The sequence below is a fragment of the Oryza brachyantha genome, chromosome 1 (genome assembly GCF_000231095.2).
Source record: "Oryza brachyantha chromosome 1, ObraRS2, whole genome shotgun sequence".
Classification (NCBI taxonomy): Eukaryota; Viridiplantae; Streptophyta; class Magnoliopsida; order Poales; family Poaceae; genus Oryza; species Oryza brachyantha.
Window position 1 is genome coordinate 20,394,422 of NC_023163.2, and position 27,384 is coordinate 20,421,805.

The 27,384-nt window shown below is 41.7% G+C and overlaps 4 protein-coding genes across 4 annotated transcripts; 2 read left to right on the plus strand and 2 right to left on the minus strand.

The window, feature by feature from the left end:
• Nucleotides 1-3,397, plus strand: LOC102722994 (nudC domain-containing protein 2). The gene is made up of 6 exons (XM_006644430.3): nucleotides 1-373; nucleotides 1,366-1,423; nucleotides 1,522-1,670; nucleotides 1,789-1,837; nucleotides 2,615-2,757; nucleotides 3,186-3,397. The coding sequence occupies exons 2-6, from the start codon at nucleotides 1,375-1,377 to the stop codon at nucleotides 3,270-3,272; spliced, it is 477 nt and encodes a 158-aa protein (XP_006644493.1). The 5' UTR covers nucleotides 1-373; nucleotides 1,366-1,374; the 3' UTR covers nucleotides 3,273-3,397.
• Nucleotides 3,398-6,592: 3,195 nt separating this feature from the next.
• Nucleotides 6,593-7,677, minus strand: LOC121054877 (fasciclin-like arabinogalactan protein 11). Its single transcript, XM_040525657.1, has one exon. The coding sequence runs from the start codon at nucleotides 7,571-7,573 to the stop codon at nucleotides 6,839-6,841; it is 735 nt and encodes a 244-aa protein (XP_040381591.1). The 5' UTR covers nucleotides 7,574-7,677; the 3' UTR covers nucleotides 6,593-6,838.
• Nucleotides 7,678-11,992: 4,315 nt separating this feature from the next.
• Nucleotides 11,993-21,936, plus strand: LOC102699448. Its single transcript, XM_006644431.3, has 6 exons — nucleotides 11,993-13,521; nucleotides 13,787-13,927; nucleotides 14,013-15,744; nucleotides 17,363-17,586; nucleotides 18,576-19,537; nucleotides 19,902-21,936. Exons 1-6 carry the CDS (start codon nucleotides 12,121-12,123, stop codon nucleotides 21,061-21,063), a joined length of 5,622 nt encoding a protein of 1,873 aa, XP_006644494.3. The 5' UTR covers nucleotides 11,993-12,120; the 3' UTR covers nucleotides 21,064-21,936.
• Nucleotides 21,937-24,495: 2,559 nt separating this feature from the next.
• On the minus strand, nucleotides 24,496-27,157 carry LOC102699727 (putative receptor protein kinase ZmPK1). Its single transcript, XM_006644432.3, has one exon. The coding sequence runs from the start codon at nucleotides 27,150-27,152 to the stop codon at nucleotides 24,777-24,779; it is 2,376 nt and encodes a 791-aa protein (XP_006644495.3). The 5' UTR covers nucleotides 27,153-27,157; the 3' UTR covers nucleotides 24,496-24,776.
• Nucleotides 27,158-27,384: the final 227 nt, after the last annotated feature.

Genomic DNA, 27,384 nt, shown 5'->3' on the forward strand with positions numbered 1-27,384 from the left:
TCGCCCCCTCGTTTCTCTGCAGTCCGCCAGTCCCCACCGAGCTAGGGCTCATCCACCCCCGTCACCGGCGCCGCTTCCTCCGTCCTCTCGCACCCGCCGGCGCCTCCTCCGTTCTCACGCACCACCCGGCGCCGCATCCTCCGTCCTCCTCCCGCACCCGCCGCCTCCTTTCTCCCCCTGCCGCCTCCCTCCTCCTGCCGCGAAGCAGCCCGCCTCATCCCGGTGCCGGAAGCAGTCCGCCGCCGGCTTGGGCGGCCTCCTCTCGCCGCAGGTGCCCCGATCTGGAATAGCCCGTGGCCCCACGGCCGGAAGAACCCCGCGCCACCTCCTCCCGTCGCCGGCACTCCAGCAGCCCGAGACCCCGCACCCCGTGGTATTGCTCCGATCTGGATGTGTGCTGTGGATTTTTCCAAGTGTCAGCCGAACATAAAAATTGGAACTGAAACTGGCTAGAATCAGATACAGTGTTAATTGGAAGTGAAATTAGCTAGAATCAGATACAGCGTTGATTGAAATGGGGTTGGAATTAAACTTTATAACAAAGGCAAATGACTGGGAACCAATGGTTATAGTTGTAGTAGTCACTAGCCAGTGCTGATTTTTTTACTTCATAACACCTTTAGCATCTTTCTGTGGATGTCTCATGTTTGTGGTTTGATTAACTGCGATTTTCTTTAGCTCATGTACTACTGCCTCCGTCCCGAAATAAGATTATTTTTTAGTTTTTTGCTATAATATTTTGACTCTTTGTCTTATTTAATTTTTTTTTGCAATTAATATTTTTATTCTTACTAGATGATAAAACATTAAAGCATGAATAGTACTTTATGTGTGACTAATTTTTTTATATTTTTGTACAAATTTTTCAAATAAGATAAATGATCAAACGTTGGACATGGAAAAACGAAAAATAAAATTATTATGGGACCGAGGTAGTAGTTGAATTGCCGTGTGGCCCACAATGTATCTTTATCTGTCCATTATAGTAACTACTATTACTATATAAGTTATTAAACGCAGACTCCTGCTTTAGAGTGTCTCTTTATTATGATATAAAAGCGTCCTAATTTAATTTTGAAGAATAACTTTCGTGAAATTGGCAATCATGAAGACAAAAATGAGGAGCAAAACGCCTAAAATTAATTCTAAAATCAAAATCTAACATTCAATATCGGCATTGGATTATAATTCTTCTCTAAGCCCTTGGTATGAACTGCAGCTTGTATAAACTTTAGAGTTCAGTACTTGATAATATTATCAGAACAAGAAATTGTTTGGCTTAATCTGTTTTCAGAGTTGATTTCATGCTTGAGTTGTTTTGTCCTCGTTTAAAAGATAACATGTGACCCCACGTGTATGTGTCAGAACCTTAACATGGCAGATAAGCTTGGACCCGAGAAGCGACACGCCTTTGTCCACAACGGTGAGCTTGCACACACCTCCAACCTTCTAGAACATTCAGAAATCCCCTGACCTGTAGTTCTTTCCCTTCCTCCACCATGGATTGGGTGTGATGTGCAGGCCAGAAGGTATTTGAGTGGGACCAAACACTAGAGGAGGTGAACATGTACATTGAGCTCCCTAAGGGTGTACCGACCAAGCTCTTTCAATGCACCATCCAGGCCACACACGTTTCGCTTGGCATCCGCGGCAATCCACCCTACCTCAATGTATGTGCTTCTCCCTTCAACCTTTTAAAATTTGAGCTAATTCTGTGCTAAAAGGTTGTTTTTTCCTTGTATCCTGTCGTGCATTTGGAAGATCTCATTTGTGTCTTTCTTTTTGCAGCATGACCTGACACACCCTGTGAAGACTGATTCATCGTTCTGGACAATAGGTATAGGCGTATAGCTCAATTCCCCCAACCCTCACCCCACATGCTATTTTTGGTGTCAAAATTCCCTATGAGTGATATGGGTTGCTATGGAATGGGCTCTGAATGCGAGTGTCTAAGTTTAGTTCTTTGTAGTGTGCCTATGCGTGAACTAATTGTCCTTATAACTTTGTTTGTCTGTCTTTTAAAAAGAGGATTTTTTCTGTACCTATAGCAGGATTTGTTGGCTGGACGATCATTCATCCATCTGGGATTTGTTGTTTTATTGATGCATTCTTACAATTGCTGTTTGCAGTTTTAGTCATCTGCAGAAACTACCTTTTAGTTTGCCTCTGAGGTTGTTTTTCTGACAAGTGACAACTATTCAGAATTTGGTATTATTGGCTGGTTTTAGGGGAGTTAATGCAGACCTAGCAAGTGGAAGTAGCTTATTTGGTAACTTTTCTGTACCATTTTAGTGGATTTAGTTCACCTCGTTCATAGAAAAATACGCTGTTTTTGTCATTTATAAAATTTCTGAATACAGAAAGACATGTTTGATTTAGTTAGTCGCATATACATTGTGGTGGCTATAGGATGGCCCTAGTTGGTATATTGATGATGGGCTGGTGATATGAGATTGATTGACCTAATAAAGATGCATAAGGACGTGGTAGCAAGTCAGCAATCACTCGTACAAGGTTTAGTGCTAGGATGTAATATTTATTCCTGTCATTGGAGTCATTAGCATCTTCTGCTGCTCTATGAGCTCTAACATGGAGAATGGTCATCACAATACAGAGGATGGTGAAATGCACATCACACTGCAAAAAAGAGAGAAGGGGAAAACATGGTCATCCCCAATACAAGGCCAAGGTAGCTTGGATCCATATGCTGCAGACCAAGAACAAAAACGGCTCATGCTGCAAAGGTTTCAAGAAGAGGTATAATAAACTCCTTAATTACTGATTTCATAAACTACACTTGCTTTGGGTTTTTGGTATGTTCGACTACTTATTTCTCAAGCATGCAATATGCAGTATGCAAGCGGTACATGTTGTCATGCTAATGCCTCGATTCAAATTGTTGAACATATTGAATGAACTCTTTGACAAGTTTTAATTTTTCATTAGAATTGCATCAATTGCATCCCACGCAAGTCTTCTTGTCTTGTTTACAAAATGTTTAAACTAGTAACAGTTGTGTTAATTTTTTTATAAGATCCTTCAGAAAGTGGTTCTGTGCTTGTGTATCATCTAGTACTATTCTACTCTTCTGTAGAAGACACTCTCCAGTCCAGCTACAGTCCTATATTTGTTTTAAGTTCTTGTTTGCTTGTCCTTTCTCTGATTACATTCTATATGATGGGTAGAACCCAGGATTTGACTTCTCTCAGGCTCAGTTCACTGGCACCTGCCCTGACCCAAGAACCTTCATGGGTGGAATTCGCTCTGAGTGAAGCTTGTCCCAGCTTCATGTATCTGGCTGAATGTTGTTGCTATCCTCAAAGTGGCTTGTCAAATAATGAAACGCGGTGGATGTACATATTTGACATCTGTAAATTCTGAAATTGCCAGTTTCCTATCTGCCTTTGTACCGTAGAAATAATGGTGATAATGTCTGGCAAGGCAGATGTAGGATTCTGAACATCCTTAAAGGTTACCTTATGTAGGCTGTGTTCGCCCCAATTGTAAGTTAACCTCCTCTTTTTCCGCATGCACGTTTTTCGAACTGTTAAACGGTATATTTTTTGGAAAAATTTTCTATAAGAAAGTTATTTTAAAAAATCATATTAATCTATTTTATATTTTTTAAATAATTAATAATTAATTAATTATGTACTAATTTATTACTATGTTTTCTGCGTCGGATAAGTTAACTTACCATCCCTTACCGAACGTGGCCTGCTAATAATGGGTATGAATTCAGGTGCTTGTGACTTATGTAAGGCCATGTTTAGTTTTTAAAAACTTTTTTTAAAAACATTACATCGAATCTTTGGACATCTAAATAAAATATTAAATATACATGTACATTAAAACGCAGTTATGGGGGAAATCGTGAGACGAATCTTTTAAGCTTAATTAGGATGTGTGCTACTATAACCAACATATGCTAATGATGGATTAATTAGACTTAAAAGATTCGTCTAGCGTTTTTCAAGCGGAATCTGAAATTTATTTTATAATTAGACTACGTTTAATACTTTAAATATGTGTTCAAAAGTTTGATGTTATGATTTTAAAAAAAAAATTCAAACTACACGAGGCCTAAGTTGAAAAATATTCCATCGACCTATGCCGTGTCATTTCAAAAAATCATGTGTCGTGTGTAGCCATCAAGAAGTCATGGAAACCTCAAGCGCAATAACTGTAAGATTATGCAGTAAATCAATTACGATGGAGGTACAGTTGCTTGATGGAAAATGCCTTCTCTTTTCTTGAGCAACGAGAACTCTTTTACTCTGCTATAAAAGCTAACAGATCATGAATCAGCAAGCACTTGAAACACGCACATCCTATTGGCGCCAAACAAACGCTTCCATCATTTTTACCGGTGGTGACATTTCTGGTACCATGTCGCCATGTGCAACTAATATACAGTATAAAAATAAAAAAAACAGTAGAAAATTAATGGGTTAATGGTTACTGTCTTACTGAGCACTGAGCATTTATTTTTCTTTTAAGATTACGGTCATTTTCTTATGGAATGCTGCTGCGGGCTGTTGCTGCTGGTATGTCATACTCTATCCCGGTAAAAATACTTGTCCGATTAAAAATACTTGTCGTTGTCGTTTACAGTAAGATTTACTCAAACCTCTAAAATTCCGACTATCAACAAATTTTAATTACATAGTATAAATACAAGATAAATTATATATATAATCTTTGAAAAGTACTATCATAATATCATAAACTTATTACTCCCTCCGATTTTTTTTGACGTTGTTGACGTTTTGATCTACGTTTGACCCTTCATCTTATTTAAAAAATTTATATAATTATTGATTATTTGTTATGATTTGATTTATTACTAAAGTAACCTTAAGTATGATTTATAATTTTGTATATTTGGACAAAATTTTTGAATAAGACGAAGGGTCAAACGTAAATCAAAAGGTCAACGGCGTCAAACAAAAAACAGAGGGAATATATTTTATAAATTTATTATAACACAAAATTACTTATCAGAATTTTATAAGTTTGATCAAATCTTGCCATAAAAGACAAATAATTTTTACGAAAAGAGTATTATATGAATATATCTTCAATGGGTCCGTTTGCAACCGACCAAAGGAGTGTAAATTTTCTCTCTTTTTTCGTGCGCACGTTTTTCAAGCTGCTAAATGGTGTATTTTTTGTAAAAAAAATGTATATGAAAATTGTTTAAAAAATCAGATTAACCCGTTTTTCAGTTGCAAAAACTAATACTCAATTAATCATGTGCTAATAACTTTCTTCGTTTTTACGTGCGGCTAATTAGACTGGTTGGTTAGTCACCCTCGAACGCGCCCAGTGTCTCGTTCAATCGACCCAAGTGAATATCCTATAGCAGTATATGCGAAGAACTAAAGTATATATGCTCCATTTATTAATCGCAATTTTTTCTGCATAGGTTGGTGAATATTTTCTCCACTTTTATGGTTGCTGGAAAACTCGATACTCGTTCAACCGTTGTGTGTGTGAGAGAGAGTAGTGGTGTGTGTATACTAGAGTATGCCCGTAGTAGTACACTAGTACCAACCAAAGCGTACTGGATAATCATCTGTATGCATAAACAGGTGGCACACCGACAGCGCTAGCTGGCCGTTGATAGTTGAAAGCGACGCGCCGTCGTCTCCGCTTTGTATATACCCATCGGATTGACAACGAGGCGATCCAATATGGCGAAGAATATGCATGATCGCTGATATGATGCCCGCACTGTCATTCTCCCAGGACCTAGCTGACAGAGTGACAGTGGTTTTCATGAGTGTTTTGTATCTAATCGCACCTGATGTTGATCGCTGGCATACATTTGATATAAAGTGATCTTGGAGTGTTGCTCAAGCTTTCTTTCTTTTCCTTTCTCTCTTTTTATCAACGGGCATGTATTGGAATTGGATTTAAAAAATGCTAAAGCATTTTTTTAAAAAAAATCAAGGAGCTTGCATTAGATTAAGCATGTTACTAAACTTGCAAGATACATGCTGCATCTACCGTCCACTATATATGCAGCACACCTTCAAAAGCTACTCAGAAAAAAAAATGTTTAGCACAACCCATGCGGATGTGGAGCTCCATTTTGTTTAGGAAAAGAGAAGGAAAAAATAATATAAGTAAACATATGCTCCTACAAGAGAATCGACTCGATACCAAACGAACCTGGCACCGCACCATGTGCTCGTGCAACGAATGGACCCTGCTGCCTCTACTCTGTTCCACCAACTCCATGATGACTGATGAAGTGATGAGTAGCCTAGCCTAGCCGCCAATTTGTCCCAAGCCTTGATAAAATCCAAGAGCTAAAACTTGAGCTCTGTACCATCATTATCCCAATTTGATCGGAAAACCCAGATCAATGGACCAACTAATCTTAAGCCGATTCGGTGGTCCTTGATCATTAGCTCACCTACTATGATTAAAGCAGCGGCCGGTACCACATTTCTCTGCAAAAAGACCAAGCGCATCCAATGGCCGATGGACCATACCTGTTTTTTTAGGCAGGAGATTGGACCATTGTCTGATATTAAACTGTGGTACCAAACTACCAATAGCAAGTAGAAGAAAACATGTGAAGTGACTCAAAATGTAATGCATTATTAACATCCCGGCCTCAGATAGAAAATTCCAATCACATAGCCCAATCTTACAAACCACCAAGAACAAGAATAATGTAAAGAACAATTAAACTAGTCGGAGAGCAAAGAAATTTAAAGCATGAAGAGGAAGAATGAAAGAAAAGAAAAGGGGGAAAAAAAAAGAAGAGAAAAACATGCACATGCTGATATGCTAGCATCCACGTTCATCGTGTCCGTACGACGTCTTACAAGAGGAAGCTAACAACGGCGGCCAGTCCGGCGACGCCCCACCCGACGGCCCTCGCGCTGGCGGCGTCCGTGGGCTGGGCGTCCTCCGACCCGGCCGGCCCGGCGGCGGCATCCGTGGCGCCGCCCTTCTTGGGCTTGGTGGTCGACGCGGCGGGCGCGGCGGCGGGCGCCTTGACGCCGAAGAGCTCGAAGGGCAGGAGCACCTTGTCGACGGAGTAGACGGCGAGCGGCTTGGCGGCGCTGAGGGCGTTGGTGACGGTGACCTCGACGACGCCGGTGGAGACGTTGACCTGGCTGTTGGTGGTGGAGGTGATGTTGAGGGTGTAGGGCCCGTCGGTGCCGGAGGCCTGGGTGCGGACGGGGTTGCTGGCCGTCTGGAAGGAGTCCATGGAGTAGAACTGCGGGAGGACGTGGCCCTGGACGAGCGACACCTGCTGCTGCTGGGTGAGGCCGTTGAGCGTGCCGGGCTTGAGATTGTTGAAGGCGTTGTCGGTGGGCGCGAACACGGTGTAGCCGTTGCCGTTGAAGGAGTTGTTCAGCTGGCTGTTCAGCTGCGTGTCCTGCTGCGTCTCCTTCATCAGCCGGATGAACGTCGTGTACTGCCCGCCCTTCTCCAGGATCGCCGTCACGTTCGGCGGCCCGCTCGGCGTCGCCGCCGGCGCCGGCGCCTGCGCCACCGCCACCGCCGCCACCGCCATGAACGCCACGGCCACCGCTACACTCCTCGCCATTTCCGGCCGGTCGGCTACCCCGCGAGCACTACAGTGGATCGGGGCGTGTAGCGTAGAAGCGTAGTGTGTGCGTCTGTGTGTGTGTGTGTTCAGTACGTGGTGTGGTAGGGTTGGTTGATATAGCGTTGGTCCGGGGGCGTCATCGCTGGAGGTGAGCTGGTCGGGTGGGGACGTGTACCACCGAGGGGGCCGGTGGTTGCGCGCCGGGAGGAGATCATGATCAGCGCGTGGATGGAATAGCAAACGGCGCGCAACATTCATGCGACTCGATGCAACGAGAGGACCCGCGCGCGCGGTATAACGGTGGTACTGTAATACTGTTCGGTGACCACGCGCACGATTGATCTGATGGTGAGCCGCGCGCCGATGCGTGGCTACGCTGCGGCGGCGGCACACGGGAGACCCCGGGGCGGCACGCGCGTCTCCTGTACGAGGGAGGGGGGTGCGCACGCCGCACGGACATCGGCCATATTAAAAGCTGCAGCGGGACGTGTTGACATTTGCCTCCTCTCCGATCGACGACGGACGCGGTAGCAACTAGCAACAGCAGCAGCAGGTGGGGTGGCGAAGGACACGCGATCGAAACAAGGCTCCCTAGGCAGCTTAAGCTGCTGCTGCTGCTGCTGCGAGTTTCAAAACCGATGCGTCGTGTTGGCGGTTGGCACGGTATGATCGATCGATTACCGACGACCGACTAACCGAGGGACCGATATGGAAGCGTGCATGCAGCTGTCATGTTCGCCTAGCATCAGCTAGCTGACTTCCTCACCACCACCACCACCAGTATATAAAAGAAAAATCCGTCGTCACACACTCATCGATAAGTTCGGTCGTCCGGCCGGCTCACCGACAGGTTTGTGCATGTTGTCCGGCGTTCCTGTGCGCACGTTGGTCACCGATCGATCATATGCATGCTGGTAACTAGTAGTAGTTTTGCAAACTATCCATGGAAACATGGATCATGACTGGCCAGCTAATGGAGGTGAAAACAAAAGCTAGATATCTTTGCCCGTACACTGATAATTGACCAATGATAATTCAGTTCCGACGTAGCGATCAATCAACCATGACACCGGGCACCGGCCGTCTTGGTCTCCTCGACTTTGTTTACGAGCCGAGCTGGTAGAGAGAGCTGCTTGCCACTATCTGGTCCGATCGATCAGATGCATATTAAGAATATCGCCAACACACACCAATAGAATACAGCTCTCTGATCAAACTGGCAATGCTCTGATTGCTCTCTGAAAAAATCTGATCCCTAACGAAGGCTGCACCACGAGGGAATTATAGCCTTACAGGCCGCGAGAAAAAATATATTGAGGCGGTGGTTGATGATCGGATAACGATATTTGTCTCCACTTTGCCAATTAATTGACTCGCACTCTGCTCTGAGTATTGCTGTCTGAATTAAGCTGTTGCCATCACATGGCAAGCTGCAACTGCAAGGCTGTTTTTCTGCTGCTGCTGCTGCTCTCTTGCTCTGAAGAACCATTCTCTAATTTTGGCCTTTTGTCTGAGCTATCAGCTACCGTCCATCCGATCACGAAAGCGAGATTTAACCTTCTCGCATTGCGATTACGGCGCCGGTTTTCTTTCCTTCCCGTTTGGTGCATCTGAGTCACCTGGGGAAAACTGAGAGAAAAAAAAAGATAGCGAAATCGTATGGTAATCAATCAAAACTTGCAGTTGCAGTTGCAGGCGGCAAATGTGTGCATGATTTTTGCAGGTGAGGTGGTTAGTTGGTTCGTCCGCAAGTTGCAGGGGCTTAAACCTTTTGCTGCGTTGGAAGCCATCATGAAATGGGTCACCCCCGTTGCTAGGCAAATGAGAAACAGTGATAGCGGACGTCACATGCATGCCTGCTACGTTGAGCCTCGCTTTTAGCAGCGTTCCATTGCTTGTTCCCGACGGGAGGCTGCTCCAGCTGCAACTGGCGTTCAGATCGTGGATAATGGTAGCTGCCTTTTCCTCTGCTCAGATCGAAATGAAAGCAACGAAAAGGCAGCAGGGTTGGTAAAGTTTTCTTTTGGTTGTCAAATTTCAATGTTTGGTGGTGTGGGTGGCTGAAAACATGGTTATCATCATTGATCAGATTGTTGAGTTCTGTGTACCGTTGTATTGCAATTGACCTGGCACGGACCACGAAGAGGGAAGAGCAGATGGAATCTTGAATCTCATTTCTGAACTGACGATTGGTTAAATATGAGACTAATTGGAACCGCTAACTGGGCTTCGTGCGAGCGGGGTGGGTTTTTATACATGTGCCGCAACACTAATCTGTCAGCTACTTGTGGGCCGAACAGAGTTACTAAGGCCCACATAAGAGTAGACTATGCTAGGCTAGGTACGAGAAAAGATAATTTGCCTTCCTCAGCTATTGGACGAGTTTGATTTTTATCGCTTGACGTAAAACCGGATACAATGTATCCACCATTTCTTAAAACCAGTACATATGAAATTCTAAAACAGTATCGATTCTACTTTTGCTGACATAGCATCGACGTGGCTAGTTTAACTTACACATTATGTCGTGTAGCGCTGACATAGCATTAGAAGCAAAATTAAAAGATTAAAAATAAAATTAAAATATGTGAGACCTGTATATCAGTCAAAAAGTATAAAAATATTATGAAACCTGTATATCAGTGGGTCCCATCCCACCATTTCCCTCCTCTCTCCCCTATATTCTATGTTGGCTCCTAGTCGTCTATGGTGCCGATTTGTCACTTATCGCATCGCATCTGTCTCACACACGGTCAACCAACTGCCAAGACCATCCCCTAACCCAATCCTTTCTCTCTTTATGTCATGTTTTGTTGCCAACACCGTGTAAGTCATAATTAGTTTTTTTTATGTTCTTTTAAAATATTGTAGGTGTCCTTTAATTCTATATCTTACTAATTTTGGTAACGTTAACAACACATTTTCTCTGTGCAATTTGCAAGGTTATAGAGATTATGTTTAGTGTATTATAAAAAATTTAAAATATGAGATAGCTCTACCGGCATTATCGATTTCTCTATAGTCATGGGCCAAACTAATCAGTAATATAAGCTACGTCACCTCTCTAACATGACATTAGCTACCCTCTATCCCAGAATATAAATATTTATAGAATATAAATCTGGTATCATAGTATATGAATTTCTAACACATGCATAATACTATTTGTCACCTTAGTTATTTCTTATTTAAAATTATTTTCATTTTCCCCACCTACACTACTGCCATTATTTATTAATTATTTATCGAGAGACACTCTAGTTATTTTTCCTCAACCTTTATTCCCACCAAACAACGTTGAAATGATTATATTTTAGAATGAAGGAAATACATATATATACAGGCTCACACCACCCTCATCACTTCCTATTTTGGAACCCATAAATTTAAAAAAAAGTTTAGAACCATGGTTGCCATTAGGAGCGAGGGAGCTAGAAAATTAATTCATCGGGATCACCAGGGTTAGAATACATCAATCTTACTTATTTTTTATATTATCTTAGCTACCTAACAATATAACAATGAATTTCGTCATATGTCATCGGCGTCGGCTGACCCTGATGGAAGTACTGTATCTATGCCCCTGATTGCCAATCCTATGGCCCATTTGGAACACATAAGTTTTGCACTACCTTTATTTCATATTATAAGTTACTTTAAAAATACACAAATTAACCATCTTCAATTTAACAACATTTATAGAAAAATGTACCATCTATGGCACCAAATTGATTTTATTAAATCCACCCTTAATATATTTTATAATATATTTATATTACATTAGAAATGTTATTCTATTTTATATATTTCGTCAAACTTGAACATGCTTATCTCGTCACAAAACTAAAACGACTTATAACATAAAATATAAGGAGTAAGATTTTAACAACTTTTACTCATTTCCATGAAAGTAAACAACAAAAAAGATCCCTACCACTTTCTAAACGGTCTATTAGCAAGTTGATATTCTTTTCTTACGAGATGTTTAGATTATTTGATGTTGTTTTAGCTATTTAAGGTTATAAATGCCTAAATTGAGTACTAAAGTGTTAAATATTTGCCTTAATAATATTAGACGAGAAACATTTATGTAAAAACACAAAATAAATCCTTCAAAGATTAAAAAGCGTGCCAACCAAAAAAAATCACGATTACAAAAGAAATGGGACTAACGAGTTCTAATCCTCGCCTCAACGTCCAAACTCCAAATCCGCCGCAATCCAGTTTTGTTTCTGGGAAGTTCGCGCGGGGAGTTTTGTACGCGCCAGGAGCAACAGCGTACAGCAGAAACTGCAAACGAAAAAAAGTTTTACCGGTAGAGCTGCATAGGGCCCACCTGTTAGCGAGGCAGCATAGGCGTCTCACGTCATTCACCCCCCCGCTGCTCCGGCCCAAACCCGCCCGCGGCAGGCCGCAACGCGCATCCGTCTCCATTGGAAGGAGACTGCGAGGGTGAGAGAGACGAGCCCCCCAAAACCCTCGCCGCCTCAGCGGGCGCCGCGCGATCGCTGCGCGAGCTCTCCGATTCTCCCTCCCCAACCCTGATGCCCCCGTCGACGCCCAAGCGGCGGCGCGGCGGAGGCTCAGCTCGATCCCGCGGCCGGAAGAAGCAGAAGCGCCTCGACGCCATCCACGATGTCGCGCCGGCCGCTCCCCCTCCCGGCGGCGGCGGCGGCGACAGCGAGGATTCCGACGCAGAGGGCCTCCGCCGGAGCACGCGGGTGCGCCGCGCGCCGGCCCTGCTCGACACCTCCCCGCTCCCCTCCCCGCGCCGTAAGAGGCCGCGCGGCGGCGTGGCCGGGTCGAGCGGCGGAAGCTCGCGGAGGAGAAGCAGAGGCAGGGCGCGGGGCGAGGGGCGCGCGCGCGGAATAGGCGAGGAGGAGGCGGAGGAGGAAGACGACGAGGCGGGGAACGTGGTGTGGCGCTCTCGGCTGCGGGATAGGGTCAAGGGGAAGGCTAGGCTGGAGAGGCGAGTTAGGAGCCTGTGGTTCGACGACTACGAGGGGGAGGGGGAGAGGGAGGGGGAGAGGGGGGAGGAGGAGGAGGAGGAGGAGGAGGAGGGGGAGGTTAGGACAATGGTTGTGGACTTGCGGGATGGGGCTGAGGAAGAGGTCTTGAGCGAGGGAAGTGGAGGCTTGCCATTGCAAGGGAGGGAAGTGAGGGATAGGGAAATCAATCTAACTATTGATTTAAATGTCGATGAACATGAGGGTGTGGAGGGTGTCAATGTGGTGGAAGAGGAAGATGACAGAAAGGGAGGCGGAGGGGATGAGGAGAAAGGAGAAGCAATTGGTACTGAAAATGACCTAGACGAAGGCAAACATGAGGAAGTCGGGGAGGAGGAGGGTTTACATGGGAAGGAGACAACTGAAGAGCTGGAATCACCAGTACTAGAAGGACGAAATGGTGATGAGCTACCTTGCGACAAGAATAATGCTGAGGGTGTCACTGACAGTCCACTTGAATATGAGCATCTTGATGCCCAAAGTGAGCAGAACATGGAAGAGAGCAACCTTTGTGTTGAGCAGCAAATGGAGCTGGATGGTTGTAATCCTAGTGAACAATTGAAAGAGGGTCAGCATGATGAACAGACAGGTGGTTTCCCAAATGTAGTACCGCCTGAGGAAGTTCCAAAGGAAGAAGTTCGCAAATTTCCGCTGTCGGAAGAAAAGCAGGGCATCACAGAGATTAAAGAAGGGAGACGTTGTGGGCTATGTGGTGGAGGAACTGATGGAAGACCACCTAAGGTTGCATTACATGATACAGTTGACAGTGATAATGAAGCCTATGAGGGGGCTTTGCCTTCAGAGGATCCAAACTATGATATGTGGGATGGTTTCGGTGATGATCCTGGGTGGCTCGGAAGGTTATTGGGTCCAATACATGATCAGTTTGGCATTGCTCGTGTCTGGGTTCATCAGAATTGTGCAGTCTGGAGTCCTGAGGTTTGGCTCACATTGTATTTCAAAATTCTCACCCACACTACTGCTGTACCTTCTGTCTTATACAGGCTGCAATGCCTGGCACTGGATCATTCATCATTGCCTCATTCTTTTCATTGGTTACTCTGGATTTTGGGCTGCTGATTGAATGAAATATAATGTGTTGCAAGCAAAACAACTTAAATGCTTCAGCATAGTGCATGCTTTGATCTTGTGATTCTGATGTAATGGAATGAGATTATGGAAATTTATTTTTGTCATATTTCAGGTTTACTTTGCTGGTTTGGGGTGCCTAAAAAATGTAAGAGCAGCACTTTGTCGTGGAAGGCTTTTGAAGTGCAGTCGATGTGGCAGACCTGGTGCAACTATTGGATGTCGAGTTGATCGATGTCCAAAAACCTACCATTTGGTAATTGATTTTTACCTAAGCCACATGGCACCATTCTATTTTTGCCCTTTAGCCTTTAATGTGCATTAACCTTTTGGGTTTGTAGCCTTGTAGTCGAGCAGAAGCCTGTATATTTGATCACCGGAAGTTTCTTATAGCCTGCCATGATCATCGACATTACTTCCAACCTCAAGGAGATAAGTATGTTGAACTACTCAGGAAAATGAAGATAAAAAAGATGAAGGCAGATATCAGAAAGGTGTCACATGATGCATGGAGAAAGGACATAGAGGCTGAAGAAAAATGGTTAGAGAACTGTGGAGAAGATGAAGAATTCTTGAAACGCGAGGGGAAGAGGCTAAACAGAGATCTTTTGAGAATAGCACCTGTTTACATAGGAGGCTCTTCCGAAAATGAAAAAACATACCATGGCTGGGAGTCTGTTGCTGGACTCAGTAACGTTATTGAGGGCATGAAGGAAGTGGTCATACTGCCTCTTCTGTATCCTGAGTTTTTTAGCTCTTTAGGTCTTACACCCCCAAGAGGTGTTCTGCTGCATGGCCATCCTGGTACTGGTAAAACACTCGTAGTACGTGCACTAATAGGGGCATGCTCTCAGGGGAACAGGAGGATTGCTTATTTTGCTCGAAAAGGTGCTGATTGTTTGGGAAAGTATGTTGGTGATGCTGAGAGACAACTAAGACTCCTATTTCAGGTAGCTGAAAGGTGTCAACCTTCAATCATATTCTTTGATGAGATAGATGGCTTAGCACCTTCGAGATCCAGACGTCAAGACCAGACACACAATTCAGTTGTGGCGACTTTGCTTTCATTGCTTGATGGTTTGAAATCACGGGGTTCAGTTATAGTAATTGGTGCGACAAATCGTCCTGATGCTATTGATCCTGCTCTTAGGAGACCAGGAAGATTTGACCGTGAGATATACTTCCCTCTCCCGACCTTTGAGGATAGATCTGCTATTCTCTCATTGCACACAAAAAACTGGCCAAGTCCTATTTCAGGTGCATTCCTCTCAGTTATTGCAAGCCAAACTGTTGGATATGCTGGTGCTGATCTGCAGTCAATTTGCACCCAAGCTGCAATAAACGCTTTGAAAAGGACTTGCCCATTGCAGGAAATCTTGCGCTCTGCAGAGAGAGGATTTGAGCATGGGCGACTTCCTCTACCATCAGTTCTTGTGGAGGAAAGGGATTGGCTTGCTGCTCTAGCAGATGCTCCCCCACCCTGCTCACAGAGAGAAGCAGGGATTGCTGCAAACGATCTAGTTTCCTCTCCTCTTGTCTCATATCTTGTTCCATGCCTTCTTAAACCATTGCTGCACCTTTTCATCTCCCTCTATTTGGATGAGCGAATCTGGTTACCTTCATCTCTTCTGAAGGCATTTGCCTCTATTAAGCAAGTTATCTTCTCATCTATGGAGAAGAATAATGTACCTCACACATTTTGGTCTTCCTATCTCCCATCTTTGATACAGCAGAAAACTATTGCAAAAAGAATTGCATCAATCTTGTCAAGCTATGGTCTAATAGCTTCTCAACTAAGAAACCATGATTCTGTGTTAAATCACAAGGAACAGCATGAGAAGTTCGATGCCCACAGATCGAATTCCACTGGTTCTCACACAAAAGGCGGTTTAGCACATAAATTATCAGGATTTAGAGCTTTAGTTGCTGGAGTGCCCAGATCAGGCCAACAACATCTGATCCGTTGCCTTCTTCATGGTTTTGTGGGTCAGACTGTAATACACAAGCTTGATCTTGCAACTATGGCACAGGAGGGAAACAGTGATATTCTTAGTGGACTGACACAAATTCTTTGTAAGTTTCTTTATTTTCTTTTCCTCATAATACTGCCTGTATGCATGAGTATGAGGTTATATGAAATGCATTCTTGCTCCAAAGTTGTCTGCATAGAAGAATCAATGATAACTCTCGTCAAGCTTAAATCTGCTACGGCATGAGCATGTTTATTATTATAAATATCATGGCACTACTTATGCCTATCCACATTTCCTATTCCCCAATTGCTGCAATGGCATATAGGACATCTGACTTTTCTTGTTTTGATTTCTTTGTTCTCTGTTTCAACTCCCATTCTACACCATATCCCTAGCTGTCATTCCTGTTCCTATTTACTGCTTCAAATACATCATGTTGTTTATTTTATCCTAAAAGATCCTTTATAAAACTTGTATATCCACTCTTTATTTCTTTGTCCTTTTGTTTTATTTATTCAACACTTCCATACATGGTCTTAGACGGTTAATTAACATAAGGAGCTTTTCTGGACCCAACATTTGATCATTTTTGAAGAGTCTATTCAGACAAACTATATATGTCATAGCTATGATCTCCAAATATACCACAGTACCGATGATCACGTGCAACACTTATGTGATATGGGGAACCAACCATTCACAACCTGAGCTGATTTTGGGCTAGCAGTACCTACTCAGTTCAAAAGTGAATACTGTCTAACCGAGAACAATGATTAGATGAAATCTGATATGTCCTCAAGTTGGATCTGTCTGTTGACTCAAGTTAATAATCTTTGGGGGTGCTCTTTTTTGGTCCTTGTGAGGTATATACCTCAATGTGGCAATACTTCCTAAGTATGAGTTCACTGCGATTGAGAGAGTTATTTAAATTTATTTCTAATTATAATTTTTGTTACAATGTAAGTTTGTTGAGATTCAAACTGGAGTTTTTAGTGAACGGATCTGTATCCTAGTGGTTGCAGCACTCTGGGTAGCCGGTAGCACCACCTACCAGCTCCTGGGTTTGACTCCCCTTGGAAGCAAATTTTTAGAGTTTGTTTATAAAAGGTTACTTGCTGCCCCTTGGTTAAAACATGTGTACACGGAAGGACATTCAAAGCATGAGTTATGCCCTGAACTATAGGGGGCGGATCCGCGCGTTAAGGGGCGAGCGTTCGTGGCCTTTCTCGGCCGTCTTTCGTTGAGATTTCTTAGTGCAAAGTCGTGGGGGTGGTCTTCCCCCGCCAGTTGAGTTTTTATTTTTTTTAAATTGGAGTTTTAGCATTTGAGGTTGAATTTGTTTCTATTGGGCTGCATATTTTCAAAATATATTGTTGAATACAAACTTGAATTTGGTCTGAGATTCCTGCACCCAGCTAAATAGTTTTTATTTTTGGAAGCCATTGCCCAATAATGATTCAATTGCAACCACTATAGTGGATATGCAGTATTTGATGACCATGCAATAAATTAAGCTGAGTCAGTGATATAATGATTGAAGACCATGCAATAAATTAACATTATGCTTTTTAATTACAACAGAATTATTGTATGACCCATTTCCACTTTTAAGTTGAAGTGAAATGATATATTTGCTTAATGAATTACCCTATTACTGTTCTTCATTTTTTTCCATTGAAACAGGCAAATAATCATGTATTTTACTTTTGCTTCACCAGTAAAATGCCTTAATCTTGGAAGATGCATGATCTATATGCCTAGAATTGATTTGTGGGCCGTCGACAAGGTCCATGAACAAGAAGCAGAAGATCACGTGCCCAATGTGGGAACAAGCAGGTTAGGGTCTACGCCAATAAAAAATATTAAAAAATGTTCTGAAATCTGGAATGCATTGGTTGATCAGATGGGTTCATTGTTAGCTTCTGTATCCATCAGTGTTCTGGTACGTTTCTATTCTTATCATATATTTCTTCAATTCTGTTTTTGAAAATTTTGGGTATGTATGCATATTCATACTTTCCTTTTTTCTCAAAATGTTTACAGGTGAATTTTATTTGGTGCATTTATGACTAATATATTGAGATTTTAGTAGGTTCATGAGCATAATGACTAGCATTAGCTGAAAATACATGTATGGGAATTTTTATTCATAGAATAAATCACCTAATTTGTACTTCATCCCTCCAAATATTGATAATAATCTAACAAGTAATAATTTCAGAAATAATTTTCTACCCTTAGAAAAAAAATGTAATGAATTGAGATGCTGTTCAAGTGTTAATAATAAAAATAATTTAATACACAGTTATAGGAGACAATAAGTTGACAGCTACTGCCTTAACCAGTAGACAAGTTACTTCTCTGGGTTTCCATTTTCAAATAAAAAATGGTAGGAAGGGGAAGCTGGAATATATGGTCCACTATCACAGGATATTTAAGAGGCGCCGTAAGAGGAAAAACTTAAAAGAACCAATGGTAATGTAAGACGAAGGACTCATTTGACTTCTTGAATAGTGATCGGATTTGTTCTACTTCTTATTGCAGAATGTAGTTAAGAGAATGTTTGCGTTTCTAGTGGAAAATGTGTTGATAAAAGCCAGCTAGGCTTCAGTTAAAAGTGTAGAAGTGTAGAACAAATCATTGCTTAACAAGCTACACTTGCACACTGCTGACCTGTTCAAGTGTTCATTAATTCTGGATTAGTTCTGTGCAAACAACGAGCAGATTGACCCCATCTGTGTGAATTTTTATCTTATGATCTAATGATCATCTAGAATGCTGAATGCTGGATTATTGCTATTAGCCATTACCCCTGATTTTCTGATAATCAACCCTGATTTATTCGAGCTTAGATGTAGTCACACATATATTTATTGACCGCTTGGATATTTGCATCCAAATTGGACATTTAGCTGATAATTCATTTTACAGGCCACTAGTGAACTGAAGTTTCAAGATCTCCCTAGTGGAGTAAGACATTTCTTCGGCACACATGTTGTAGACGAGTGTCTCGCTTCCTCAGAACACACAATACCGAGGTTCTCTGTGAATGTCGACAGCTACTTTAGCTGGGATGAGGTTATTGATGCATGCTGCTTGCAGATATCGCAGGATCTAGTTCAGCAGCAAGTTCAACTTTTGCATGACAGGGCTCATAACAATCATGATGAACAGAAAGAAGTCTTTGTTCCCATGGAAATTAGTGCACCAGGTGAACATAGATCCAGTCGGAGTAAGGAAGCGGGTATGTTAATGAAATATCCATTAAACATGGACAAGCATCCCTCATGTGGGGTTTCTTCAAGAGAGCATCCTAATCAGCTGGCCACATGTAGTGCTCAGCAAGAGCCACCAACATCCACATTGGAAGATAAAGAAGGCAATGCTGAGAAAAATGATTTTAATGAGAAAGTCACAACAAATCCTTCCAATAGAATTGTGAAGGACAGTGAATCACTAGCTATTATGGCCTTTGGAATTCAGATACTGCAGCATCCGCAGTTCTCTAAACTTTGTTGGGTTACGTCGAAACTACGGGAGGGCCCCTGCACTGATATAAATGGACCATGGAAAGGTTGGCCATTTAATTCCTGTTTATTACAAAGCAGTACATCACCTGATAAGTCATTATCTGGAGGAAACAATGTTCTTAAGGGCAAGGAGAAGATTCTGCGTGTGAGAGGACTTGTTGCTGTTGGTCTATTAGCATATAGAGGTACTTATGCATCTGTTTTGGAAGTCTGTGCTGAGGTGAGAAAGGTCTTGGAACTGTTAGTTGGACAGGTCCGAACCAAAATTATGGAAAAGAGGAGTCGATATAGGTACTTCCATATTCTGTCTCAAGTTGCTTATCTGGATGATATCATGAGCAGCTGGGCATACACCTTCCAAAGGTAGGGCAACTGGCTGCATCCTTGTGTTTTGTTCTACTGATTATCACATTATTGTTTCTTTTTGAAGTCAGTAAAGTATAATACTTGCAGTCAGAAAAAAGAAATGTTGGTACTTCATACTGCTGTTTCGTGACAACTGTCCTGATATTTATCTTTTGGATTTGTCTACAGATTACATAGTGATAATAGGCTGTATCCTTGTGTTTTGTTCTATTGATTATCACATTATTGTTTCCTTTTTAAGTCAGTATACATTTTGCAGTCAGGCAAAAAAAAAAAAAAAGAAGAAAAAAAATGTTGGTGCTTCATACTGCTGTTTCATGACAAAACTGGCCTGATATTTATCTTTTTGATTTGTATACAGGTTACATAGTGATAGCAGCAGAGTAAAAACAGGTCCAAAGATAACCGTTAGAAAGTCATCCACAAGAGAGTGTCAAGACGACAGCAACACTGCAGAAGCAAACATAGTTGGTCCTCCTGCTGTCTGCTCTGAGGCCCAAGTCACTCCTGCGCAACATACAAATGACCTTCAAGCTCCTGCTGTCTGCCCTAGTGAGATGCAAGAGAATTCAGTCCAACATGCTCCAGCTCATCATGAAATCCATGACATGGTCTGCGACCTTGACAATGACAGTGCTACATCTATAGCCAGCATAAATGCAGTGGAACCTGATCTTATCCATTCAGCTTCACTTGATGTCCACACAGATTCACTTACAACAGCTGGTGCAGTAGTAAATGATGGCGAATCTTGTGGGGTTGACGATGATGGGCAAATGTCCAGGGTAATCAGTGGTGAAGAAAACCGCACATCTGATATTGAAAGACCTGAAAGTCACACAGGATGTGTTGAAGATTTCAATGAGTTGCAAAGGAGAAATTCTGTTGTATCCTCAACTAGTCCTGGCAATGCAGGGACATCCAGGAACATGGTGTCTTCTGAAGTCCATGGCAGTGGCAATGAGCGGGATACTGATTTTCCTGTGGATGAATGCAAATCAGGTCATTTGGTTAATCCTCAATCACAAGATGCCGTGAAAAATGTCTCAGTTCAGAAATCCCCGTGTCTCTACAAATGTTGCCCTATGTGTTTTAATGCTGTCTATAAGATGGTTCATAATATTCTTTCAAATTCAGTAAGGCCTAACCTGCATCGCTTGGCAGTTGATGATATGCATGACTTTTTGTCATCATGGTCAGTGAATCTACTAGCAACAGTTAGAAAATGGTATAGTTCTCAAGGTATAGTTGGTTGTGAAGAAAATTCTGGAGAAGGGCATTGCGTTTGTCAGAGTGATAATAGCTGTATTCCAAGGGAGTGCACATGTCACTTGGAAATCAATGAGGATGCTGGAATTATAAATTATGAGAGCTATAATCCAAGTGGACAGCCATTAAGTTTTTTCTTTAAAGATGGTGTATTGATACCACCAGATATCACTGCAGTAACCACACCTCATTGCAGTTATATGAGATTATGTGTTTGCTCGACACCAGGCTTTCTAGGCTCAATCGGATCTTGATTTGATGTGATTGTGTGGTGCAGATACTTCAAACGCTCACCACAGTTTTGGTCCTTTTCCTGGGATGGCCCATCTTCAGTGTTTACCAGGTCTTGCGTGCTCTCAACCACACGTGCGAGTTTCCCTGCATGTGGCTCATCCATGATAACTTCTTTGGACTTGATGGGCCCCAGTGGTGGCAGCTAGTTCATTACAATTACACATCCTTGATGCAACTCCAAGCTAGCCTTCTGCAAATAAATTGCATCGGTTATGTTTAGCAATGGAGTGCTGGGCTATATAGTTTTTGGGAAACCTGGATTGACTGAAGAGAAACGATGCTATTGATTTTGTGTCTGTTAAGTGGTTCTGTTGTATACACAGTCTACTGTTACTGATGTTGGAATCTTTACACTAGCAGATCTGTGATGCATTCTCCAATCTCATTGTATTATGTATTATAGCTCAATTAAATCATGGAGTTGATCAGTTGAAAAAAGATTGACAAGTACTTACACTTCTACAGTGTCCAAGTTTTACCTTCAGACTGGTTACTGGTATGCTTTCCAACGAATGACTAGCATTTAACATCATAGTTATGTACACTTTTGAGCACACTGTTACTTAGAAATGCTTAAGGGAATGTGATTTAGTACTTCTTAGAATTTAGTCATGTACATATTTCTAAAGAAGGCCATTTTTTGGCGATAAAAAACAATTTCGACAAAGTTTTTTTTACTGATTTGGTGGTGTGGGCATGGAACTTTGTTATATGGATATATATTTTTTTCAACGAAGTGGATTTTTTAAGTTCATGTACTTTGCTTAAGTAGGCATCTTGAACTCTTATTTTTTTGGTCTTTGCACTGAATCAGTGAATCGAGGGCTGATGAATGGGTTTGGTTGTATATTAGGCCAAGTTCCTTGAAGTAGCCATGCCATGGCTTGGCCTGGCCAGTTTATTACATGGTGGTGATTTATTTCTCTTTTGGCAAAAAATTCTACTGACTATTCATTTATTGGACAAGTTCTGCTGGAAATCAATTATATGCTCTATTTCTATGTGGCTTGCTAATTCCTTAATTTTGTCAGCAGAACAATTCTAGATGATGAACTAATAACTCATTACTGGTATAAAGCCATGAATGGGTACAAAACTGGCCAAGATTATTATTTGAAATGCTGTCATATTTTGTGTCTGTAAACAGGGAAACTGGTTGTGTTTTTAGATTATTCGAAAATTTACATACAGATGAAGTATATAATTATAGATTAAGATCGGATGACATATGAGAAATTTTTTGTGACTGAGGTGACCAAGAACTATCATAATTAAATATAATCCTTGGGATTCTGAATCTTGGTTCCCCTTATAATTGTGTACCTGACTATTTTGATTGGGTCTGACTGTGAATCTGTTTGGACTAGACAACAGCAAATCTGAACTAAATTCAGACCATTTGTGTAACTGTTACCTATGCTGCTGGCTATATCAGGGAGAAATGCATTGGGTGATATCCCTTTACCTTGCTATTGTTTAAACCTCTTTTGTCATCCATCATTTACTTTCTAGACTTGTTTTAACTGGTTTGATCTACCACAAGGAGTGGTTCTGCCATAATAAAGTTTTGACCCTAACATGGACTGTGAAGACCAGGTATGGTGTGCAACAAGCTAGACAAAATATGCCATGAAGAAGAGCACTAACCACAAGTAACTGTTTTGCCTCTCCACTTTAAGTTGTTTATTAATTGATTCATAATGAGACTTTCTAATTCAGTTCTTATTTTGTAAATACATACACTGTTGCTTAGATGTAGAAGAATTCAGAAAATAACATAGGGGATGTAGCAGTACAGTAAGTTTGGCCATTGCCATTCCATGCCAATTATTGCTAAATGATATTTCTTACACTGAAAATTGCCTGTGGTTTGATGTCTTTACTTTGCTCAGTTATCACGTCAGGTGCTCTTGTGCACACGTTTATGCCTATACCAATTGGGCACTTCCTAGGAGCTCCCTCGTTAATAAGATAAATCTGACCATTTGATTAGGCGCATCATCACAGTAGATTATATGTAGATTTTTTTTAAAAAAACTTATGTCAAACACGTAGCCGATGTCTATGAGTCCGTTTCTTTGCCATGATCATCTCTAACCTTCTATGTTCTCCCAGCTTATACCGTAATACTCAAGAATCTGTTTCCTTGCTACCGAATCTGAGGTCTCCATGATCGATCAAGTACATTAAACATGACAATCACTTATTGATTCCAATTGTCTGCACTGGACCAATTAAAAGGAATATAGTTTACTGCTTATTAATTCCCGCTTTAGAATTAGAATCATTAGACTGTGGAAAAAACTAAGCGCGATTACAAAACGATTACAACTCAATACTTATTACTCCCTCCAATAAAAAATATTTTTCGTTTAGTATAAGATTGGTCAAACTTTTAAAGCTCCGGCCATCAATAATTTCTTAATGCTTAGCTTATATACAAAGCAAATGATATATATAGATTATCATCGAAAAAATACTATCATAATATCATAAACTTGTTAGATTTTATAAATTTATTCTAACATTACATTGGCTGTCGAAATTTTATAAGTTTGAACAAACCATGTCCTAAATGACATATTTTTGATCAGACAGTAGTTATGTTTTTTTGGTATAATTATAACATAAAAAGGTAATTGTGAAACAACACCCAAGTACAACTTGATACTTATTCCTTACTTATTTTGAAATATTACATCATGAAAAGTTATAATTGAGACTTGAAACTGGGTATCGATATTTATTACTATTACATTTCAATATTGCTAAATGATGAAAAGCTATAGTCATGGTATAAGGAAAACTTGCTACTTATAAATTCCCATAATTAATAAAAAGGAAGCTAAAATAATAATAAAATAGCCCATGCAACACATGGGTTGATGGCTAGTTCTAACTAATAGGTAAATGGCAAAAGAATAATTCTGATTTTGACTTTGGGCAGAGGAACTTTCCAACATATCTGCTTGTTGGTGTTTTGCAGCAGAATAATAGAGGAAGAAATGCATTTGATGAATGCACAAGTAAATGAATAATAGGAAGCACTATTTACAACACACCTTTTATAATTCGTATCACACAAACCACACTTCCATATGCCAGTTGTTAACTAATGTATAGAAAAATTGGTGACTTCAATAAATTTTGATGATCTTGTTCTGCTGTCTGTCAAAATTCACTAAATATTCATGAGATTGTTATGTTGTTATGGTCTATCAAACTAGAATAAAACATAATGTTGCTACTGCATATCCATGCCTGGACCCTGGAAGTTAAGTCACAGAACCTATTCAGCCCTTAATCCTTTTACAATAGTCAATGGACAGCAAGTTCTAATGCAACCTCAGGAAACCCAGAGCATTTAATAATAAGATGAAAAAATGGCGTAAAGGATATACCAGACAAACATGAAAAGATGATTTATAGCCCTGTCGTTAATCTTCCATATCAGCTAGGTTGCATCTAGAAATGCCAAGCACACACAAAAGATGCAAGGCTGAAAATAAAAGGAATATATCTAATATTTCCATTTCATGTTGTGAGGTACACAATATGCAGAATGACATTTGCATTTTGTTACTGTTCTTTTCTTCTTCTAAGATGAGCGTGGGACCTATGGGTTGGAGACTAAGCCTTGTTCTCTTTATATCATTTTTCTGATTACAAGTGGTCAAAGGTATGCTGGGTGATAATCTTCATCGTCATATACCATGAGATCTTTTATGATTTGATCCATTGTTGGCCTCTTGCTCCTTTCTTCAAGACATGAAACTGCTGTCTTCACCATCACTTTTGCTTGATCAAAATTGAAATGGCCTTTCAGCATATTGTCCACTATATTGTCGAGGTCTGCACCGCTAGTGAGAATCTGTTTTACCTTCTGCACGAATTGCATCAAGTCTATATCTTCTTCATCTATTGTTATCCCGCTTGAAACCCTACTCCCAGTCACAATCTCCAGAAGCACAACTCCATAGCTGTAAACATCGACCTTTGCATTGATTGGCAAATTCAGTGCCCATTCTGGTGCCATGTAGCCCATTGTGCCTCTCATATGAGTAAAGTTGAAGGTAGTACTATCCCTCTTTGAAAGTTTGGATAGTCCAAAGTCTGCTATCTTGGCTTCGAAATCTCGGTTCAACAGTATGTTTTCTGGCTTAACATCGCAATGAACAACCCATTCAAGACATTCATGATGGAGGTAAGCAAGGCCTCTAGCTGTTCCCAAGGCAATCTTGAATCGCTGGCTCCATGAGAGCAATCTTCTGGTGCCACTGTCATCAAAAAGGTACTTATCCAATGACTCATTCTCCACATACTCATAGACTAATAACCTGTGCCGACCCTCTGAGCAAAACCCCCACATTCTGACCAAATTTATGTGATTGATCCTCCCAATTAAAGTCACTTCAGCCCAAAATTCCTCTTCACCCTGTCTAACATCTGTAAGTTTCTTAACTGCCACCACCTTCTTGTCCCCAAGTACTCCTCTGTAAACTGTACCACTGCCCCCTTTTCCTAGTTCTTCTTTGAATTTTCCTGTTGCTTCCACCAATTCACGGTATGTAAACCTCCTGAACTGGCTTGTTATCATTTTGTAACCTTCCTCCATGGACTTTGGTATGTTATGCATTTTAAAAAGAAAGTACCACCCTATCATGATAAAAACCAATTCAACTGCTCCTATTATAGAAGCAAAGATAAATAAGTATGCCCACATTATGTTGTCAGAATTTTTTCTGTATGCATCTATGGATGCTAGCATAACTTTGGAAGCATTTGTCTTGCAGGTAAGATCAGGATGTTTGGAGACCAAAGATGTTGAAGCAACGTTCTTAGGAAGTTTAATGTAGTTGTCTCCAGGAAAATATGGATAAACCTGACCATTGTAGAGCAGGTCTTTGGTGTAACATAGACCCTCTCCACTTTTGTAGGTGAAAGATAAGCACACACAACTGTCCTTGCAAGACAGCATGCATTCTTCAAACGAGATTGATTTGTTTGAAGTCAGATCAAAGCCATAATAATCACCATGAGGAATCTTGATGAAGGTAAAATCCTCGCGTTGTTTTCCACAACTGATGCTGAATGTTGGCCTGCAGCCTTTGCTCCAATTCTCAGGATCAACCATCTCGTATCCTGCAGGACAAGTACATCTGAGACCTGGTGAGTACTCACAAATTCCATTTCTTCCACACAATCCATGCACATAACAGATCTGCAATACACCCTCCCCTGTGATATTCCAGTTGCCATTTGATGCATTCAAACTGTACATTCTGAAGTTACCATCATAATCAATGGTGATCCTTCTCTGTATCCCTAAACCTGAATCCAATGCTACCATTTTGAACCCATCGCTTGACAAGAATCTGCCCTCGTCATCCAGAACTGCTATCTTGCTGCTATTGAACCTAGTCCGGCCGTTTTGCACTGCATTGTAGTCTGGACTTGGCCAGTATATGCTTGTGATGTCTGGTCCATTGTACAGTAGCCGGAGGACATTATCATTGTCGAAATAGAGGACATGGTAACCAGATTGGGAGACTAACCTCTTTTCTCTTGTGAGACGCTGTGATGGAAGCAGGGTGTCAGTAGGCCAGTCGAAGCTCTGCCACACGATCTTGTCATCGGAGGCCTTGATTACAAGATTGCCACTGTTGAGCAGAGACACCGTCGTGTGCTTGCCCCAGCCAGTCTTGCTCTCCCAAACCGTGGTGCCATTGACATCAGTAAGGACCAAGTTGCCCTCATGGCTCAAGGATATCTTGGAGCCATGGCCGTTCACCGGAAGTCCGGAATCTGCTGTCCAGACCACAGTCCTGTCGGTGGCATGGGTGAACCAGATGGAGAAGTAGAAGGCATTCGTGTCATCTCCAGACGGGTAGAAGCCGCAGGAGAAGGTTGTGTCTGGTGAGACAAGCAAGGTTTCACCACGATCTACTTGGAGAGATGTACCTGTGCCTATGGTCTGCCATGGGGATGCACCACAGCACAGAAGAACAGAGAGGTAGGAAAGAGAGACTGTATACAGGAACTTGCTCATCCCGATTTCGGTTGTTGGGGCTGATGACCGGAAGAAACACATTAGGCTCTTCTTTATGCGGGCAGGCTGTAGCTGCGCCCTGTGGCCTGTGGGGGCACTCAATGATTCTCGTCAATCTTGTGACCATTATCTCCTGAGATACCCAATCACTGGTTAAGTGGTTATCACTTACTAGGACGACGCCACTGGATGGTGACAGGTGACTGGTGCTTTTGGCTGGCTTTTTTTACGA

Coding starts and splice junctions, on each gene's coding strand:
- LOC121054877 (XM_040525657.1), bottom strand. CDS start 7,573: ATGGCGAGGAGTGTAGCGGTGGCCGTGGCGTTCATGGCGGTGGCGGCG.
- LOC102699448 (XM_006644431.3), top strand. CDS start 12,121: ATGCCCCCGTCGACGCCCAAGCGGCGGCGCGGCGGAGGCTCAGCTCGA. Junction 13,522..13,786: donor GTGCAGTCTGGAGTCCTGAG/GTTTGGCTCACA, acceptor GTCATATTTCAG/GTTTACTTTGCTGGTTTGGG. Junction 15,745..17,362: donor TGGACTGACACAAATTCTTT/GTAAGTTTCTTT, acceptor TTGCTTCACCAG/TAAAATGCCTTAATCTTGGA.
- LOC102722994 (XM_006644430.3), top strand. CDS start 1,375: ATGGCAGATAAGCTTGGACCCGAGAAGCGACACGCCTTTGTCCACAAC. Junction 1,838..2,614: donor TTCATCGTTCTGGACAATAG/GTATAGGCGTAT, acceptor ATCACAATACAG/AGGATGGTGAAATGCACATC. Junction 2,758..3,185: donor TGCAAAGGTTTCAAGAAGAG/GTATAATAAACT, acceptor TATGATGGGTAG/AACCCAGGATTTGACTTCTC.
- LOC102699727 (XM_006644432.3), bottom strand. CDS start 27,152: ATGAGCAAGTTCCTGTATACAGTCTCTCTTTCCTACCTCTCTGTTCTT.